Genomic DNA, 19,235 nt, shown 5'->3' with positions numbered 1-19,235 from the left:
TTTTTACAAGCAGGATTGGCTACATATTATTAACCCACTACTAAGCAATCTACCCAGTAGATCTGCCCAATTCCAAGTAAATATTTTATTAGGTGACAATTTCCCCTATGTGACCTTGGCCAAGTTTCTCTCCGAGGTAGCCAGTATAAGACAATTTACTGTAGTAGAGGCAGGTTGAATCTTGCCTTGTATATATTTGGTGTGTTTTTGCCATTGTTTATATGCATCTCGAATTGCATGCGTCCTGTTTTTAAGTTGTCTTATCGGTTTTTGAATCAGCTGTGCACATTTTCTGCTGAGCAAATTGGGTCTTTAGACCATAATAAAGATTGATAATGATCTCAGTTTGAATGGGGCGGGGTCTTCTGATGGACCCAAGCAGCATGGATTATCATCTAACTGAATGGGACATGCTCATTTCATATTCCATTCCCTTTGGTTAAATATACCTTACATATTTGTAAGAAGACCTGAAACAAGTAGTCTGCTTGGTCTGGTGATATCTAATAAGGAAAGTGTGCATTTTAAAATGTTTGGGAGCACAAGGTTGCTGGTACAAAACACATGAGCCAGTTGCTAAATGACAGAAATTTCCAGCGCAACCTGTCAGGACATCAATTTTCCTTTAGTGGATCATGATTTTAATTCATCTTCTCTATTAGTCTCTGTACTGATCCTCAAATCAGTGTTGTGTCGTAAAGTTAGCTTTGACATGTCTAGTATAGATCCGCTGGGGCACTGTAGTTAATTGTATGGAGATAGATAAATTCAAAATGTTTTTGTTTACTTATGCAAGACTTAGCTAACCATATTGTTTCACTTTGCATCTGCACATTGCTAGTTTTGATTTAAAAAGTCTGCTGAAGCACTTTAATCTGCTTTTCTTTTTGTGATATAGGAACCCATCCCTATTCCCATGTCAATTCTGCCTCTGGTAACAAAAGTTTCTATTAAAGAACTTTGTTAACTGCTGTATATCTCTATCTGTATCCTGTGCTTTGAAATGTGATCTTTGCAACATTCTTAGGAAGCAAAAATAGAAATATGGCCCTCTGGTGGTTAGAGAATAATTTAACACCTTAGTTTGCAATACATCTGCTATGTGCCTCTAGAGGTGGTTTGGAACTGTGTTGTACAGTATATATTGTACAAAGAGATCATTTCCACCTGTGATGTTGCTCATGGAAGTAGCAAACCTCTGAATTTTACATAGCTTTGTAATGGCAAGAGATAGAGATTCTTATTTAATGGTTGTTGGTTGGCAATAGCTGCAAAAGCAGAAACTGGTGGGTAGATGGAGAGTTGTTTGCCAGTGTGATGGCTTTATTTATTATTGCCGTCGCTCATATTTTTCTAAAGTCTATAGCTTATATTTACTTATTTAAGAAGCTCATGTTAAATAACAAGTATATAAAGTAATAACAGTCTCTTTCAAAAATAAAGCCATTGCATATGATAATAACGTAATTTGCATATAGGGTACACGTCAAAAATGTGAGTGATTGTTCAAGAAGATATGCTGGAGGAACCAAAGTCTTTATATTCTAAACTCTACATACTCTACATATGGTTGTGAGCGTATTTTGAGGGAAGTGGGGCATAATCCAATCTTTAAGATACCATTACAGAAAAAGCCTAACTTCTTAAGCACACCTAGGACAGGCAGAATCTTGAACTGTTGGATTAATGATCTTCAGTGGAAATTATAAGTGAAACGTGTTGTTGAAGGCTTTCATGGCCGGAATCATTGGGTTGCTGTGAGTTTTCTGGGCTGTGTGACCATGCTCCAGAAGCATTCTCTCCTGACATTTCACCCACATCTATGGCAGGCATCCTTAGAGGTTGTGAAGTCTGTTGGAAACCGGGCAAGTGAGGTTTATATATCTGGAATGTCCAGGGTGGGAGAACGAACTATTGTCTGTTTGAGGAAACGTTGCAGTTGGCCACCTTGATTAGCATTGAATGGCCTTGCAGCTTCAAAGCCTGGTTGCTTCCTGCTTGGGGGAATCCTTTGAAGTGAAACCTTCATCATAGGCAACAGCCAGTATTGGAAAAATGGTAACCACAGTCTTAAATTGTGCTCAGAAATTCATTTGGGCTATTAACATGTGCTCTTGATGAACTGTCTCTATAACAACATGAGTTGTGACAGAAATATCTGGACCGTTTAAAGATGAGTCCCTTGTGGAATACATTTTAAATAAAAATACTTCCAATTCATTAGTATAGCAATGACAGCAACAGTCTGTTATGGGAACGTCTCAGCCAATTTGGGTTATGAATGTTTTGAATCAAAGCTTAGCTCTACATTTACAGTTTGAAGAAAATGAAACTGGCATATCATTTTTCATAGCTTTTTTGGGCAATTGTCTTTGTTGAAACTATTGAGAAGTGATCACAAGTTTGAAAATTTATACTCATTTTCAAATACTCTCTGTTCTCTCCTTTGTGTTTCTTCCTTAAGGCCAGCAGTGTTTTACCAGAAACTTTACTAACTGCCTTATTTGACATTTCGGTGGACATGCCATTCTCTTTGGAGTACCCAAATATTCATGAATCTGTTGTAGCCTATTTGGAACAAATGAATTCAGAAAACTACATTATTTATAAACAAGTTGCAGAGGCTGCCTATTCAATTGAGTGTTCTTGTAACTTTATGATGGATGTCCGTAAAGAGGTACGGAAAAGCACTTGAGTAAATCCAAATTTATACAAGGAAACATTTCTGCATGTCATTAAGAAGAATAACATTATAGCTTTCTGTCAAATGATTCACCAAAGATCCAGTATAAAATCAAGGGTCTTGTAGGCTGTTTTTATTTTTGTTTGTTTGTCTAAATCTTTCTCTTTAGGTCAAGAGTTATGTTTGCATGGTTGTGCCTTGATTTGGTTGTTGCATGTGTTTCTTATCGCATCTGTAAGTTATTTAAATTTCAGATTTTCTTGCTATGCCATACATGCTAGCTCAGTCTGTAAGATTTAACAAGCATATTTGACAATATTGGGCAGTGTAAGACTTTCAAAAACACTGTGGTGTCCCATACTTTTGATCAGTGTACAAAAATAACTTTATGAGTCCAAAGCTAACTGACAAGATCTGCTGTTTGTATTGACCTAGACATGATATTTCCATGGATTCATGTTGCAAGAAATTTGTCTTATTGAAATTATTTGGGAGATACCTGAAGGGGCACAGAAGTTCCTTTCCCCTGATCAACATGATAATACTCAGTGCCAGGGGAAAATTGTGCAAGCACCTGTCTCCTGCCCTAGCAGTGAAAGTTAATAACTAAAAATTCAGTAGTTACCTCTTTGCTGCTGTTTCACAGCATCCCAATTTTGATGCTCAGGCTCCCAGCTCCTTTTGCCTAAAGGTAATGAGAATATGCCCCTCTCAGATTATTTATGTTTGTAAAATCATTTTACAAATTGCATTTTCTGATTTCACATATTGTGTATAATGGCATACCTTTTTTTTCCTCCTAAAGGGAGAAAAGAATTTTGTTGATTTACTGGAGTTAGCAGAACAGGCCTTAAAAAGTATTCCATATCATCAGTACTTCAGTCTTCTGCAAGAATTTGTCAGTATTTGCTCAGATATGTGAGTATATCATGGTTTGGATTACCTTTTAAAACTATGCTCTCCTTGTCAGGATGCTGGACTTGCATTCTGTTTAAGTTACATTCTGTTTAAGTTATTTCAGATCAGTCGACAGATTTATTATTTTTAATAATACTACTATTGTTTTTTAAAACTAACTTCAGAAACATACATATAAAGACATACATTACTACAAAAGGGTATCTTATAATGCAATTATAATATAAATATATTTCTTTGGAAAAAAAAGGGCCTTTAGATCTTATTTATCAATAAGCAAATTCAGGAATCAGCTTTTCCAATGAGGTATTAACATTTCACCAAATCATGACAAATGAATCAATTACCAAATTACTGTATATACTCGAGTATTAGTCGAGTTATCAGCCTCTTTTTAGGGCTGAAACCCCCCCCCCCCAGCTTAATACTCAAATGAGGGTCCTGGCTGGCTTATATTTGAGTTGGCATGTACTCGAGTATATAGGTAATCAGAGTTGGCCAGTCTTATTATTATCTTAAATTACAGTTTTATGTAAATATTCAAAATCATTTAACCTGCTGATGCCTCAATGTAATTTTATTGGTATCTATTTTTATTTTTGAAATTTACCAGCAGCTGCTGTATTTCCCACCCTCATCTTATACTCAAGTCAATCAGTTTTCTCAGTTTTTTGTGGTAAAATTAGGTGCCTCAGCTTATATTTGGGACAGCTTATACTCAAGTATATACTGTAGTTGTAATTTCAGAAATATCTTGGCTAGGAAAATCTGCATGCCAAAGCTTAACATTCTGGCTCCTGGTATTTGAAAGCAGTTACTCTGGTCTTTTGTATCAAATTATTTCTATTTGCAGCTGGAAATCTGCCCAAGCTAGCCTAGTGCTGCAGGTTGAGAGTCAGAAGGTGCTCCTCCATCTGTTGTCCCATCCCACGTCAAACATAAGAATCGAAAGCTACCGCTGCTGCCTCAAAACTGTTAAGGTTAGCATTTGAAATGGCTTGTATCTTCTTCAAAATAGCATTTTCTTCTTTTTAACTAATTTATCTTCCTTTTGGTAAGGCTGTAATACAGAACAGCCTGTGTGCAAATGTGCTTGCATAGCACAACGGTTGGAATTAAACTTAAGTTTGTGCTTGGATGTGTTTAAATCATACTGAGTTTCAAAAAATAGGATATGTTTAGGTGATTGCTGTGACTCCTCACAGTTTTCCTATGAAACTTGAACTTATATTATTTCTTCTCATTTGGTGTTCATGAAAATGGGGACGTCCATGCAGGCCATAACACTCCATTTTAATTAACCATCTTGTCTTAATGTCTTCTTTCTAGGAATGCTTGGGCATTCATAACATCTCTAAACCTGTCTCTGCAGTCAGCCATGGAATACATTACTTGCTTCATCCCAAAGTCCTCTATGAAATTTGTAGTTTTGGCCTTCAAGACTCCCAGAACGAGGTACTGTATTTCATACATTATATGTGCTGTGCAAGAATCATTAATTATTCCTTTTTATTACTGCCTTGTGCTAAATTAACTCTTGTGTACACAATTCCTAAATGCATTTGTTCTCAAGTAAGCCTCACTGCAATTCAGTGAAATGGGCTTCTGCATTCCTAGGATCCCAGTAAGTTTTGGAGTGTTTCAGTGACTGATATGAAGATACACGTTCAAGAAAAAAAAATACTGATTTATTATTTATTATTATTTTATTACAGCATTTCTGCCCCACCCTTCTCACTCACTAAGGGGACTCAGGGCGGCTTACAAATATAAAATACATATATAAAACAATTACAATTACATTTCAGTTCAGTTTGCATTAAATTACATTAAAACATTCATATAAATATAAATATAAATATACATTCAAGGCACATTCCGAATCCGAACCGGATCTGTCATTATATCTTAGATCATATAATTGTGATGAATGCTGCTGCTATTGTTCAAAAGACTGGTCCCACAACCAAGTTTTCACTCTTTTTCGAAAAGATAGGAGAGAGGGAGCCTGTCTGATTTTATTTGGGAGGGCGTTCCATAGGTGGGGCCACCACTGAAAAGGCCCTGTGTCTCGTCTGAGAGCAGGGCCTCCCCTGAGGATCTTAAATTATGTGATGGGTCATAGCGGGATGCACGTTCAGACAAGTAAGATGGTTGAGCATCTCATATTCGGAATTCCAATATCTTCAATATTCCAAAATCCAAAATGGCTCACAAGAGTTGCTGAAATAGTGACAGCTTTGCTTTTTGACAGTTCAGTGTTCACAAACTTTGTTTATGCACAAGATTATTTGAAATATTGAATAAGGTTCAGCTATGTGTGTGAAGAGTATATGAATGAGGTATGAATTTTGTGATTAGACGGGTTTCATCTCCAAGATATTTCGTTATATAAGTACAGTATATGCAAATACAGATATTCCAAAATAATAATAAAAAACAAAATCAATAATAATAATAATAATAATAATAATAATAATAATAATAATAATATAATAAACTTTATTTATACCCCGCCACCATCTCCCCAACGGGGATTCGGGGCGGCTTACATGGGGCCATGCCCAGAACAATACAATATCACAGAGTATAAATAGAACAACAAATCATAACACATTAAACAATACAATAAAAGATAATATACACTACATTAAGCAAAATCAAAAGAACAATAAAACCAAGAGTGGGCCACATGAACACTAGGTTAAAAACTCGGGTCAGAAAACAGGGTCATAAAGTGGTGGTGCAATCTGGAAGACAGATATTGGAGGAGAGTAACAAAAGGGATGTATGCAGTAATTACTCTCCAAAAGCACAATGGAAGAGCCATGTTTTCAAATCTTTCTTAAAGGCTGCTAATGTGGGGGCTTGCCTAATCTCACCGGGCAGTGAGTTCCACAATCGGGGGGCCACAGCAGAGAAGGCCCTCTCCCTAGTTCACACAAGGCAGGCCTGAGATATCGGCAGTGGCAACAGGAGAGCCTCCCCTGACGATCGAAGGGATCGGGCAGGTTTATGATAGGAGATGCGGTCACGAAGGTAGGTGGGTCCCAAACCGTTTAGGGCTTTGAGTCTCAGGCATTTTGGATAAGGATACCCAACCTGTACACCTTATTCAAATTCATAGTAGAAGGTGAAAGTTCTCTTCTGCCTTCACCATAATCCAGTGGCTTCACAAAATGGTATTTACTGTTTTCAGTGAAGAGTTCTTTTGCTGGGAAATCGGAAGACATCCCTGGACTAATTGAAGTCTGAGATTTTTTGTCATTTTGTAAATAACATATCTTTTTCAGACAAGGATCACTCAAATGTCAAAAATGGTATTCTTGGGATGGCATGTGAGGACCAACCAGTTCACCAGTGGATTAATCTCTACGTGCCAAACCAATTGAGTGAAGTCAATGTTCTTTTTTGGTTAAGACTGCTTCCCTTCCCCAACAGTTTTTTTTCTTTCTGTCCTGCCAACCAGACATGGCTAATCCTGTTACTTGTCAGTAATTTAAATGTTTCGAGTATATTTAGGTTAGAGATTGAATAATGAAGAGAGAAAAGAGAAGGAAAAGAGAGCCAGCAACAGATGATCAAAAGTAGCGCAGTTATGAAAGTTATAAAGGACATGTTCTCCAAGAACACTAAGCAGCAGATAGGGAGAAAAGGAAAAGTTAAATCTGGGTCAACTCAGATAACTGCAGAATTCTGGAAGGAAAATTGAGAGTGAAAGAGAGAAACTGAAAAGAAGAACAGAGTACAAAAATTGTGAGCACAGAAAGTCTTCTCAGAATCAGCAAAAGGGGACAAGTGAGTTTCGGAGTACATACCCGTGAATTCAAAGGTGTGAGGGATATGTGTAGCAGCTGTACAGAGAAGATAATGGCTTGGTGGTGATAACAGGAATTTGAGAAAATGGAAATTCAGTATTTTAGGTTGAAAACTTTGTTTGACATAATTGGTATTCATGCTATCTAGTGGACATGAGAGAAGCCTCCCACAGGATGCTAAAACATCAAAAAACATCCAGATGTTTCCCCCCGGGCAACATTCTTGCAGATGGCCAATTCTCTCACACCAGAAGCAACTTGCAGTTTCTCAAGTTACTCCACACACACACACACACAAAATCCTATCTAGTGTGAATAATTAATTTAATGGCATTTGTCATAGAATTCCAAGATACTTTATAGGAATCAAAATATATATTTATGAAATTAAAATTAAAATCAGCATAAACACCAAATTGGATTACAGCCAGCCCTTTTTATCAATGGATTCTGCACCCAGAGACTCAACCAATCACAGATCAAAACTTTTCAAAAATTAAGCATATTTTGATTTTGCTATGCACCAAGCACCACACAGATGTTTAGGCATACTCTGCTGTAGTCTCCTGCCATTCTACAGATCCTCAGACTTTCTCCAGCACTTGTTTGTGTTGTTTGCCATTTGATATAAGGGATGCCTTATATATAAAGAATATATTTGTACATGAGCATCCTCAGATTTTGGTATCCACAGGTGTCCTGAAATCAGTGACAATGTAAACCAAGGACGCAACATATTTTAAACCTCCAAAGAATCAAGTTGACTGGTGCGAAATGAATATGCAGTCCGCAAATGAGACTCCCTAGGAGAAAATAATTTTAGACAATGACCTTCCATGCAAAATGAAAAATATTGGCATTTATCCTGATAATCTCCAACAGAGAGGACATCTTGCCAGCCCTCAGTGTGTATGCAAGTTGTTTGTGAAGTTGACTTTCATGGATTTGATTATTTGCAGATTTCATAAAAATGTGCTACTAGGAATCTGTAGGTTCTCCAGAGTGACTCTGGTCAATTCCCAGGAGAAGTTCATCATAGAGTCTGATAGAGGACCTAGAGTTTCCCAAAGAGAGGTTATCTCTTTTAAAATATTATTATTATTATTATTTTATTTGTGTTTTCCCCAGTTTTTCAGGGGTCATTCACCTCTAATGCCAATGAATGTAGAGAGTGGATTGTATGTTGCTTGATGTTGTTAGGCAAGCTTTGTAATTATCCACTTGAAAGATATAGCCAGTGACAACCATTCAGCTGTTTGGGTTTTCCTAACCACTTAAGCAAACAGTCTCAGCTCCTTTTGAAGCTTGCTTAAATAATGTACTGTACTGTATTTCTTCAATTCAAAAAACATACTCATATTTACTCAAATCTAATGCACACCTCAATTTTCAAAACCCTGAAACCCAAAAAGGTATTTACCATATCATGCTAATCTAATTCTCACCCTAATTTTGGGAAGGTAATTTAGTCAAAAAAGGTGAACATTAGAATAGAGTAAATATGGTACTTATTTTCCTATATAAACATATCTAAAAATGTTAGAATCACGGGTGTCCTTTGTATTTTCGTTGTTGGTGGTGGTGGTACTTACAATCAGTGGCATTTTACAATTGAAGAAATATGGTATTAGCAAATTCAGAACTAATACTTTATGGGGCGAAAGTATGTATGCCCACGGAGGCACAAAACAGAGGGGGTGCTCTTTTAAATAGTATATGTGTGTCAAGGTTGCCTGTGAAATTACAGTGACTGTATTAATTTCGTAGGTTTTTCTTAGGCAAGCAATTTTCAGATGTGGTTTTGCCATTTCCTTCCTCTGAAATATTGCCTACTTTAATGTAAGCAATTCTGGCTACTGAGTCTCACAGCCAATGTGAAGATTGTTTGCTGCTAACAAGGGGCAGATTAATGACATTATTTGAGTATGACAGACATTATCATGTTTTGTTTGTATTAAAGCTCTAACTATTTGGTGTGAAGTCATAGGACTAATTTCCCTTTCTGACACCAGCAAATTGGTTTGGCTGTTCTTTATTGTACTACCTTATCTTCTCTCATTAAAACAGGTATGCTCAGCTGCCACCTCTATACTGATGTATCTTCTCCAGGGCCGATTGATGATGACAGTAGTGACCTGGAACAAGTTTATTGAGGCCCTCTGTCCTGTTGTTCCAGTTCTTCAGGTAATCTCCACATCTCAAAACACAGTTTATCTGAACCTAAGTGTAATTGCTTTGCCAATAGAAGCAGCACAGACATTACATGATAGGGGAAAGTAAACAAACACAGAAACCAGGCAGAATAGCAACAGAGGAGTAATCAGTATTCTTGTTTGTTGAATATTCTGGATAAAGTCTGTAGTAATAAGCTTTATGAAATAGGAAATAACAAATGCAAATTAACTAACTGGTATTATTATTAAAATATCTATGTATTTTATTGTATGTATTTTATGTTCATATGTTTTGACTGTTGTACCCTGCCTTGAACCATTAGGGGAGGCGGGTAACAAATACAATACTTTATGATTATGATTTCATATTTAGGTTAACCACTATAATTGTTAGAGGTTTGTCTAAATTCATGCCCATTGTGATTTGGGAAACAAATTCTTTGATTTTTTTTTTAATGAACTAGTATGAAATGTGAGGGGAAAGCTTCCATAAAATTAATGTCCAAGTCTACCACATGGGAAATTCCCAACTATTTTATGATGTGAGAATAGTTATACTGAAGTGAGGTGTATTTAATACATCGAATACATTGGCCTGTCTCCACCAGTCCATGAAGCATAAGCTATAATAAATGTTTTGCTGTGCTTTGCTAGTGGGCAATGCCAGTGGAATAAAACAAAATGATTGGTAGAGCAATAGAACTACAGGACCAACCAAAGTGTCCCCTGAAGTAGCAGTGAATTAGGAAAACAGTGGCATGAGAAATGCATAAAATTGGACAAGAATTTAAAGTAACAGTTTTTATCTCCTGAGATTAGAACTTTTGCAACACACATACACATAAGAAACACTGCTCTGTCCAAATATAATGCAGCAATAGTTCATAGTTGTGTGTGCATTTTGACATTTGTCTGTCAATTAGATGAGCTGACTTCAATTTATCAGTTAATGATTTTAATTTTCTTTTCCAAAGAAGATTGGCATTTATTTATTATTTATTTATTTATTACATCATTTCTACCCCGCCCTTCTCACCCATCAGGGGACTCAGGGCGGCTTACAATATACATCACAAACACAGTTTACATCAAATTAAAAGTCATCCAAGATTAAAAATTACAATAAAAATTAAAATATAAATTAAAAACAGCATAATTATACATCTAAATATACATAATTATACATCTAAATATTTCCTTAAATGGTCTGTATAAAATTTTCAACTTAGGGTTATGCAGACACAGAAGAGCATCTGGGGAACTGCATCCTCACACTGAGTGAAACAACTGCTGAAAAAGAAGGGATTCTGCCAAGAACTTCCAGACTCAGGGCTGCTCTGCGTCTTCTCTTTTCAAAGAAGCCACTGTGAGTAAACATACAGTAGCATATCATTTCTGTTTATGAGAAGGCATATTTGTATCACTATGATTTGTTTCACGGAGTTCAGAAGATGAAATAGTTTTCTTTACTAACGCAGGTGACACTGAGCACTACTCTTATCAATTTTCTGGAATGTTGGTTTGACCTTCCTTAGGAAAGATGGACCAGGGTGGAAAGTACAAACAAGAAACCTTCCCCATGCTAACTTTTTTCAGAATAAAGTATAATCTTCGAGGTGCTAGATGTTTTTATTTTAAAAATGGCATGTCCTAAGAGGGCTTCAGCATATCTGATATACACTAATTTGGGAGCACTTAGAAATTGATTAAGTTACAAGGAAGTAGAATGTGGCTGACAGAGCTAGAGATGCTTTGAAGAGGCAGTTAAGCATGTGCTTTAACAAATGGGCACATAAATTATTAGATGGTGTGGGAATGTGTGTACAGTATTTGTATTTTCTTTTTCTTTTCTTTTCTTTTTTTTAAAAAAACAACCTTCTGGCAAGGGTCCATTGGTGTAGTTCCACAGAAATAGCTCTATCAGCAGAAGTAGGAAGGGGACAACCTCCAGTATACTTTCAGAGCTATTTCCCCCTTCTCCCCTTAATGTTGCCCAATGATCTTCCATACAAAGCTTTTCAGGCTGCAGAAATAGAAACTAGATTTTCCCTCCTCATTTCATGGGCAACACTGTTTCCACCAGTGGTACAACACCATTAATTTTCAATTAAATTTTAACCTTTATTGAGATGGAGTGATAAGTGATCTATCAAGTCTTCTTTATTTTTCAGAATGTGTTATCATTTGAGTGCCAGTTCTTTCAGATGGCCTTTGTCACAATCAAACTACTCTTATTTCAGCCTGGAGTGATGGTATTGATAGTAGTTTTGGACAACCATTTTTCTCTGATTTCCCAGGCCAGGATCCAATAGGTTACTTAAGCTCCAGAATTTGTTGCCTATTCCTTCCTGCAACCTCTCATACATACTAAATATCTGCTTGAGAAGACTGGGAAAACTTCTGAAGTAGGTTTTTTTGCACTTGTAGACTGCAGGAGGAAGGAGAGTACTGATTTTGGCAGAAATTGTGGCGTCTCAAATAAGTACACAATAGGATCCTAGCCCCAGTCTTTTACAGCAATAATTGCCTGGATTTATAAGCTGCTCAGAATAGTAAAGTATACAATACTTATAGAGGATGTACAATGAAAATATTCCATCATAAATACAATTGTTAGTTTCAGCCAAAGCTATGTACTGAATTAATTTCTGAATGTTAACTCAACATTTATGCAATTCCTATTCAGTGGATCTACTCTGGCTGGGAATAGCAATTGAACCTAAGCCTCTCTTTGGAAAGTAATGGGAACTGGCATAAAACATCTCTGATCTTGTATATCTTGTATAGAATATCTCTGGATTCTATGCTTTTGTGTCATTAACATTTTATTACAAAGAAGAAAGAATTTTCCAAGAAAAGAAATGAAACCTTACTCTATTTCCGTAGAGTCCGTTCTATGACACTCAAACACTTAATGTTTCATCTTACTGTTGAAGAAAAGGGAAACCTGAAGCGCCCACTACTACATGGCAGTGTTCTGTCCAGAATTCCTAACTTATTTATTGTGGAAAAGCCTCTTGAACTCAAGTTAGATGGCACAAGGGAATCCGTTTTTAAGGTAAACAGAGAAACCTTTTAACATAGTTGGTAGTGCTCCTTTCTCCGGAACTAATAAGTAGGGTAAACCCCTCCGTATAAATAACAATATATATGTTTATTTTCATTTGTAGGATGAGACAGTTGAAAAACTGTATGAGATCTTTATTTCTGATACAATTGATCTGGTTTTGAGGAAGTCTGCTGCTGAACAGTTAGCTGTAATTATGCAAGGTAAAGGGGTTTAGTATTTTAAAATAGACCATAGAAATGCCGAGTGTTATCCGCTATGTAGCCAAAAGAGGGTTTTTTTAGGAACAAGAAGGAGGTATCACTATGTTTGAGACACGCCTAGGTTAGCAGAAGGGGAGGTGAAGACCCTAAAGTGGTACTACATACTTGGACTGGAATCTTTGGAATGTTGAGCAGTTGAACTCCACACGACATTTTTATGACATCTATTCTTGGCCTAATGCTTACTGGAGATACAGATATTTATTATCTATGAGAGTTAAAATAGTGCATAATCCAGTGTAATATTGCAGTACATGTGCAGAGATTGTTTCTTATTTCCTCTTTTCAGATCCCAAAATGCATGATATTATTAAAAAGATAGGTGTGATAGACAGAATTCTTGCCTGTTGTGGTGAATGTATTAACCAGGATGGCAAGGTAGGTTCAACTCATTTTTAATCACCTCTTTCATCTCTGGATTGTTTTGTAAAATTATTTTGGCTAGGAATTAAATACTCGATACTCAACATATACAGCTGTACTCCACAAATAAGACAGCTGTACATTTGGCCAGTTCCCAATTTTTATTTGACAAGCAATACGAATTGAGAGTTACTTGGCACTTATTTCAACATTGTGATTAAATGCAGGCAGTTCAGCTAAATATAAAATTGCATTCAGTTTATGGCCAATGGGGGTAGTTCTAAACCTAATTCAATGAACTGGTTATTAAAATATAGTCCCCAGCAGTATTTTCAAACAACTTTTCTGAGTTTCAGCTTTTTGTATTCTTGGTAGATAATTTTAATTGATTTGATTAGCCTTTATGAGAGAAAGAAACAAGTCAATTACCTTCAAATGTACTGCTAAACAAGTACAGGCAGTCCTGGAGTTACAAACATCCAACTTACAAACTACTCATAGTCAAGAATGGGGGGGCGGGGTAGGGGGGACACAACAGGAAATGAGAAAAATCTACCCCTATGAAGGGAAATTCACCCCTGAAAGAGTTATCATGGGGAAAAGGTATCTCAACTGAAGCTTTCTGACCAATCCTTGTTTCCAAAGCAAGCCCAATTTTTCAAAATCCAGTGATCATAGGGACAGAAAGTGAGGACAAATTCAACTTAAGAACAAGCGTATAGAACCTATCTTGTTTGTAACTTGAGGACTGCCTGTGTAGCACTATGTGCAGAATAACATCTATATGAAGCACTGAATTTCTCCCATGTCCTTTCTCTGTATTTGGAGAGAAGAATAAAATAGATTTTTCTTCTATGCAATACATCTTTAACCCATGAATGTCTCATCTGATAATGCTGTACTTGCCTTCTGGCTGGGACACATCCTTGTGGGAAGAAACAAAAACATACGTTTTTGCAAGTGGGTAATCAAAGGCAAATGGAAATTAGCATTTGTTTCTTTAGATCTGAGATCTTGATCAGGTGGATCAGAAGGAGGGAAAAGGAGGACAATTATGCAGGCCTTTTGAAACCTTTCTCAGATTCCAGAGAGTATTTATCCAAAGAAAATAAAATGGAAAGGGGCTGGGGAATGAGATATACTCCATATTGTGCATGTTGCATAAGCTCTTCTGTTGACAAAAGTGTTTCTCCTTTTGACAGATTATGGATTGTATGATGTTGCCATGTCTTACCCTCTTACGGAAACTTGTCTATTCAGATCCAGTTAAGCGCCTGTCATTGTCCAACCAGCCGTCTGTCTTGCTCATGTTATTTAGAGGTAACTTCATAAAAGTGGCATAAAAATTGTAGGTGACTGTTGTTTTTGTTGTCGTTGGTCACCAAGTCAAGTTTGATTTATGGTGAGAAGTCCTAAGGAGCTCTTGTCATCTACTGCTCTGTTGAGTTCTTGCAAACTTGGCTCAAATCTGTTACATTGCAAAATTGATTGTATGTCTTAAATATCAGTTCTCACATCTATTTATTTTATTACCATGTATACGTAGTTTGGGAAAATAAATCCCACTGTTTTGTTTTTAGTTTCCTTGATATTCCAAGATTATAATGCTGTTGTGAGTGAAGCCGCAGCATTACTTTGTCTATTACTGTTTGATGAAGCAGCAAGAAAAGAGATGTGGTAAGCTAATCTGTAGTGATTGATTTAATTCTCCTTTGACTCTGTATCAAACAAAATATTTTTGTTCCTTGTGCCATTTTACATAAATATAAATTATAAATGGAGCTAAGATTTGTGTCTGTCACCTCTGTTTATGTACGTATGTACACACACTTGGAAGTGTTTGATATATTTATCAGGAACATGAGCAATGTCTCTTTCGTGATACGTTACCATACTGCTATGTAGAGAGGAGTCTATTAATATTGCATGTAATATATATATTAAGAAGATGAAATCCATTCCTGTCAGAAACCTAAATGCAAGAGGCTCTCTAAAATGCAACCCAGGCTCCTCTGTTATTTGCTTGAATTAGCTTAAAGATCTTGCAGGTTGAATCCAACAATTCTCCATCAAGTAAAATGCTACTGTTTAAGAAAGACCAATTAAATCAAATGTTTTGATTTATAGTAACACTAGCTGTGCCCGGCCACGCGTTGCTGTGGCGAAGTCTGGTGGTATGGGAAATAAAGTATTGAGGAATAGGTGGTAGTTAAGGTAAAGGGTAAAGGTTTTCCACTGCCATTAAGTTCAGTCGTGTCTGACTCTGGGGGTTGGTGCTCATCTCCATTTCTAAGCCGAAGAGCTGGCATTGTCCATAGACTCCTCCAAGGTCATGTGGCCGGCATGATTGCATGGAGCGCTGTTACCTTCCCACCGGAGCAGTACCTATTTATGTACTCTCATTTGCATGTTTTTGAACTTTAGGGTTGGCAGAAGCTGCCTAAGTGAGGCCAAACTCTGCCTGTCCCCTGGGCTGAGTGGGTTGCTAGGAGAACAAGTGGGCTAGGAGAACAAGCTTAGCCTTCTAACTGGCAACAATTCGATAAAAACAATTATTCCTCTCCCTCTAATTAGGACTTTATTTTTCTTTTCTTTTTGTTGTATCAACCTGGAGGAGTGGATAATGGGTTGTGTTGTCAAATTTCGAGGTTGAGGGGCCTTTAGTTTTGTTGTTTTGTCGGTCGCCGGGATTCCATCACTCTTTTATATATATACACTAGCTGTGCCCGGCCACGCGTTGCTGTGGCGAAGTATGGTGGTATGGGAAATAAAGTATTGAGGAATTGGTGGTAGTTAAGGTCAAGGGTAAAGGTTTTCCCCAGACATTAAGTCCAGTCGTGTCTGACTCTGGCGGTTGGTGCTCATCTCCATTTCTAAGCCGAAGAGCCGGCATTGTCCGTAGACTCCTCCAAGGTCATGTGGGATGACTACATGGAGCGGCGTTACCTTCCCGCCGGAGCAGTACCTATTGATGCACTCACTTTTGCATGTTTTCGAACTTCTGGGTTGGCAGAAGCTGGGGCTAACAGTGGGGGCTCTCTCCGCTCCCCCAATTCAAACCTGTGGCCTTTCGGTCCAGAAGTTCAGCAGCTCAGCACTTTAACACGCTACGCCATCAGGGGATATTATTTCCTAAAGGTTGTGAATATACAATATTTCTGATTGGTTTTTTTGTTTGTTGGAGGCAAGTATGAATGCTGCAATTAGGAAAAATGATTAGGATGTAATGGTCTTGCAGCTTTAAAGCCTGGCTGTTTCCTCCCTGAGTGAATTTTTTGTTGGGAGGTGTTAGCTGGCCCTGATTGTTTCCTGTCTGGAATTCCCTTGTTTTCAGAGTGGTGTTGTTTGTGATATTTTATGTGCTTCTACTGTCTGTGGCCCTGAGAAAACAGGATTTACCAGACTTTGATGATGGGAATACATTGTTGGGAGGTGTTAGCTGGCCCCGATTGTTTCCTGTGTGGAATTCCCCTGTTTATTTACTGTCCTGGTTTTAGAGATTATATTGTTCTGCATTATTCTATCCCAGTAATTATTTCATATTAAAGAAGAATCTCACTTATCCAACATTCGCTTATACAATGTTCTGGATTATCCAACGCAGTCTGCCTTTTCATAATCAATGTTTTTGTAGTCAGTGTTTTAAATTCATTGTGATATTTTAGTGGTAAATTTGTAAATACAGTACAGTAGAGTCTCACTTATCCAACATAAACGGGCCGGCAGAACGTTGGATAAGCGAATATGTTGGATAATGAGGAATTAAGGATAACCCTATTAAACATCAAATTAAGTTATGATTTTACAAATTAAGCACCAAAACATCATGTTAGACAACAAATTTGTCAGAAAAATAGTTCAGTACACAGTAATGCTATATAGTAATGACTGTATTTATGAATTTAGCACCAAAATATCACGATATATTGAAAGCATTGACTATAAAAATGCGTTGGATAATCCAGAACGTTGGATAAGCAAGTGTTGGATAAGTGAGACTACTGTAAATACTACATAGCATTACTGCGCATGGAACTACTTTTTCTGTCAAATTTGTTGTATAATATGATGTTTTGGTGCTTAATTTGTATAACGATTACCTAATTTGATGTTTAATTGGCTTTTCCTGAATCCCTTCTTATTATCCAACATATTCACTTATCCTGCCGGCCTGTTTACGTTGGATAAGTGAGACTCTACTGTATATTGATAATCTTATATTATCTGCTTAGAACTGGATTATATGAGGCCCCTTCTTCACAGCTGTATAAAATGCACACTGAAATGGATTATATGGCAGTGTGGAGTCAAGATAATCTAGTGCAAAGCAGATAATATAAGATTATAAATGGGTTATATAGCTGTGTGGAAGGGCCTTGAGTCTACACTGCCATATAATCCAGTGCAAATTAGATAATCTGTGGAAGAAGTCTAAGTGAGGCCTAAATCTGCCTGTCCCCTAACTGAAACCTGGCTGTCCCTTGGTTGCTAGGCAACCAAGTGGGCAGAGATTAGCCCTCTAAACTGGCAGCAATTGGATAAAAAAAAATATTGCTCTCCCTCTAATTAGGACTTTATTTTTCTTTTCTTTTTGTTGTATCAACCTTGAGGCGTGGATGATGGGTTGTGTTGTCAAATTTTGAGGTTGGGGGGCCTGTACTTTTGTTGTTTTGTGAATTGCCGTGATGCCATCACTCTTTTATATATATGGATTATTAGTCTAACATGCCCTCTTACTTCAATTTTTATGATGTTGTCTGCATATGGAAACAGAAAAGAGGAGGAAGCAACCTTGCCTCAGTATCTGGCCAGCATTCTCATGTCTGGTAGTCCACCCTGTGTTTTAGGTCCTGGGATGGGAGCTAGTCAGCTTTGTCAATTGGCTTTTGAGCTTGGAGGAGATTTGAGAATCTACACCTTTCTTCTGATCTGCTCCTAGTCTAAATTTCAATGGCTTGACCTATGTCGTCCTTAATTGACAAAATTGAAGACTTTTAAAAACTCATTTCAGGCTGATTGAACAAAGCTAAGACTGCAAATCTGAATATCACAATGCATATATGAATAAATGTAGACCATTCATACACTTAAGCAATATGACATTTTAAGGTGTATGCTGCTGATTAATCCGTAGAGTACTTTTTGATACATGAATTTTATTTTTTATAGGTCTGATACTCTTTCCTCTGATCCTTATAACACTCCTCCATTTAGCTTGCCTGTTGCTATCGTGAGACGGTAATTTTTCTTTTTAGTATCTGTAATAAAAATGTATCACCAAAGCTGTCGTGGAGAGTTAAATTGGGAATATGTTACTGATACTTGTTAGATAATATGAAATATCTATAATGTAATATTCATACCAGAAGATTGACCTATGGATACGTTCTCTTCAATGAGTATTTTAAATTCTTTGTGTTGCATGTAGACTTTGCAATGCTTAATGATACTCAGTAAGCCTTAAGATTTAGCCATGATAGCATTTAGCTTTTTGCCGTCATGTAGGTTCATAAATATTGAAAAGGATTGCTCTTTTAGATATTCTTGAATTTCTGTTTCCACAAGCTATAGACAGCATTGCAGTACAGTGTAGAAGATGAAGAGTTTCCCAGCTCTACTTTAGTAGTTCGAGACAGTACAGAATAAGACTTAACATTTACAGTGAAGCTCTAATGTTTTTTCACTCTACATCCTATTGTGTTTTAGTCTTATGTAAAAGGCCCTAAATAGCTTGCATTATCTTTGGTCTTTGACTGGAACTGGCCTACATGAATGGAAGCCTCCTGCTTTCATGAAATGAAAACCTAGGACCAAAGCCAATATCTGTTTCAGTTATTTTGTCATCAAGTTACAGAGTAAAAAGTTCAGCTCATGCTCATGCTCATGTAGAAGTGTTTTTGACTTCCCTATTGTTTCATTTTCTTGGGAACTATGGATACCCAAACCTTC

The 19,235-nt window shown here is 37.0% G+C and overlaps 1 protein-coding gene across 4 annotated transcripts in view; it reads left to right on the top strand.

The window, feature by feature from the left end:
- rttn (rotatin) overlaps positions 1–19,235 on the top strand; it is a 90,883-nt gene that overhangs the window by 20,357 nt on the left and 51,291 nt on the right. For all 4 annotated transcript variants that reach the window (XM_062980578.1, XM_062980577.1, XM_062980579.1 and 1 more), the window contains exons 12-23: positions 2,465–2,677; positions 3,489–3,601; positions 4,455–4,581; positions 4,931–5,056; positions 9,487–9,603; positions 10,823–10,959; positions 12,480–12,651; positions 12,764–12,863; positions 13,213–13,301; positions 14,489–14,606; positions 14,867–14,963; positions 18,456–18,524. In XM_062980578.1, coding sequence (XP_062836648.1) covers positions 2,465–2,677; positions 3,489–3,601; positions 4,455–4,581; positions 4,931–5,056; positions 9,487–9,603; positions 10,823–10,959; positions 12,480–12,651; positions 12,764–12,863; positions 13,213–13,301; positions 14,489–14,606; positions 14,867–14,963; positions 18,456–18,524 — 1,478 coding nt within the window. The remainder of the gene's footprint in view (positions 1–2,464; positions 2,678–3,488; positions 3,602–4,454; positions 4,582–4,930; positions 5,057–9,486; positions 9,604–10,822; positions 10,960–12,479; positions 12,652–12,763; positions 12,864–13,212; positions 13,302–14,488; positions 14,607–14,866; positions 14,964–18,455; positions 18,525–19,235) is intronic.

Source organism: Anolis carolinensis, chromosome 4 (genome assembly GCF_035594765.1).
Source record: "Anolis carolinensis isolate JA03-04 chromosome 4, rAnoCar3.1.pri, whole genome shotgun sequence".
Lineage (NCBI taxonomy): Eukaryota > Metazoa > Chordata > Lepidosauria > Squamata > Dactyloidae > Anolis > Anolis carolinensis.
This window is presented reverse-complemented; position numbering and strand designations above follow the sequence as displayed.